Raw genomic sequence first — 2271 nt, 5'->3', positions numbered from 1 at the left:
AATGATAGAAACATATTTCTAGAGAAAAACGGAAAGGTCCCCCCCCTCAGCAAGGGACAAACAATCGTCTGCTCTGGAAGGGAACGTAGCCTACCACCCATGGCTGCCACCAAAACTAACTTTCTTTTCTTGCTCGACTCGCATCCCCTGACAACTTCCCACAAGCAAAAAGGAGAGGTTCCTGGCACGGGATACGTACTTCGGGACAGCCGCACAGTTGACCTCTTCGATGACTTGGGCGTCTCTGGATCCTCCGAGTCATCTGGCAGAGGGTATTGGGAGGCCGGGTCGTTGGAGGATCGCGGAGACTTTCTCGGGGACGGACTGTCGGACAAACAATTCTCCGCATCCTCGTCAGACTTCCTCTTTGTGGGGGAGAGTAATCTCCTCCTGGCCTGATTCAGCTCTGTGTACAGAGAGAAAGAGAGATAGAGATAGAGATAGAGAGAGAGAGGGAGAGATAGAGAGAGAGAGAGATAGTTAGAGAGAGAGATAGAGAGAAAGAAAGGGAGATGATGATAGAGATAGAGAGAGACAGAAAAAGAGATAGATAGACAGAGAGAGAGAGATATCAGTACAAGAAACAGTCAAAATTGTCAACAGAGAAGTCCAAACAGGAATCAGGCTTACTCTGCTCACCTTTCTAGAATTAGCAGCTTCGACTATCAAGGCACCCCGGAAATAGCGGGTCACAAGAGCGTGACAAGCACAAAAGAAGTAGAGGAAAAAATGACGATAGTAAGGATGAGGAAAGAAAAAGCAGCAGTTCCCCCTATGTTGTACCGGCACAGTATGAGCCTGACATTGATAAATCAGCCCATTTACAATTCTACTGTGTATAAGAACATGTTACAAAGCCCCTCTTTGGGAAATGGCCTAAGGACACCAGAACATCTGCCAACCACCCAGCAAAATATTTAGAACTGTTGAGAAGCAGAAATCTCTGAACCAAGCAAATACAGTGGAGCCCACAGAGGCCCAGTACGTTGAATCCGACACAAGCTGTCAACCAAATCTATCCTCCCCTGCCATAATCCGACACTAGCTGTCAACCAAAACTATCCCCTGCCATAATCCGACACTAACTGTCAACAAAATCTATCCTCCCCTGCCATAATCCGACACTAACTGTCAACCAAATCTATCCTCCCCTGCCATAATCCGACACTAGCTGTCCACCAAATCTATCCTCTCCTTCCATAATCCGACACAAGCTGTCAACCAAAACTATCATCCCCTGCCATACCGGCCTAACGCACCCGCCTTTAGTGCAGGCTCAGAAATAGAATCATTCCACTTTGAGTCTAGATGCTGACATCCTAGGTCTTTGCAGGTGAAATTTTCATTGAAATACGACGCTTATATCAAAGCAAAAGCAATTTCTTCGCTACACCCCCTGAACCTCTTAAAAACAAATTAATTCACTACAGGGAAGCCATCAGCCGGCAGATACATAGTGCTGAGAGGGTTAAGCAACCACTCAACCCAAACCCTCGCTAAATCAAAGAAAGTCCGGTGACTCTACAGATTCCACTTTAAGCGTATTTTGTGACATTTCCCCAAAACTTGTCGTCTCCACTCACAATCCTGACCTTCATGAACACAACGGACCCAGTGACCGGACAGACACGACCACCAACGGTACAAACACAAAATGGAAAAAGCGGAAGCTTACCCCGGGGTGACGCACAAGCCCTCTGGGAGGGCGGCGTCCGCTTTGAGGGCGACGCGGTGAAGGAGCTACAGCTACTGGGGGAGTGCAGGAGATTCACAGACGCCTCCGCGTCACCGGGCCCCGCCCCACACACACGCTCACAGTTGGCAGGACCTGTCCAGATTTAGGAACATTTTACAACAGTTGGCAGGACCTGTCCAGATTTAGCAACATTTTACAACAGTTGGCAGGACCTGTCCAGATTTAGGAACATTTTACAGCACTCACAACACAAAATAGGTCATCACAGAAGAGGAGAAGATTGGAGGTGTTGTGTCAAGATTGGAGGTGTTAGGCCAAGATTGGAAGTGTTGTGTCAAGATTGGAGGTGTTAGGCCAAGATTGGAGGCGTTGTGTCAAGATTGGAGGTGTTGTGTCAAGATTGGAGGCGTTGTGTCAAGATTGGAGGCGTTGTGTCAAGATTGGAGGCGTTGTGTCAAGACTGGAGGCGTTGTGTCAAGACTGGAGGCGTTGTGTCAAGATTGGAGGCGTTGTGTCAAGACTGGAGGTGTTGTGTCAAGATTGGAGGCGTTGTGTCAAGATTGGAGGCGTTGTGT

General features: G+C 48.1%; 1 protein-coding gene across 1 annotated transcript in view; it reads right to left on the bottom strand.

Moving 5' to 3' along the window:
- LOC101855855 (cell division control protein 6 homolog) overlaps positions 1–2271 on the bottom strand; it is a gene marked incomplete in the record, with an annotated part of 25461 nt that overhangs the window by 13354 nt on the left and 9836 nt on the right. Inside the window, 2 exon segments of the mRNA XM_013079592.2 lie at positions 200–406; positions 1676–1828. Of these exon segments, the coding sequence (XP_012935046.1) occupies positions 200–406; positions 1676–1828 (360 nt within the window).

This window comes from Aplysia californica, unplaced genomic scaffold, assembly GCF_000002075.1.
Source record: "Aplysia californica isolate F4 #8 unplaced genomic scaffold, AplCal3.0 scaffold00057, whole genome shotgun sequence".
Taxonomy (NCBI): domain Eukaryota; kingdom Metazoa; phylum Mollusca; class Gastropoda; order Aplysiida; family Aplysiidae; genus Aplysia; species Aplysia californica.
This window is presented reverse-complemented; position numbering and strand designations above follow the sequence as displayed.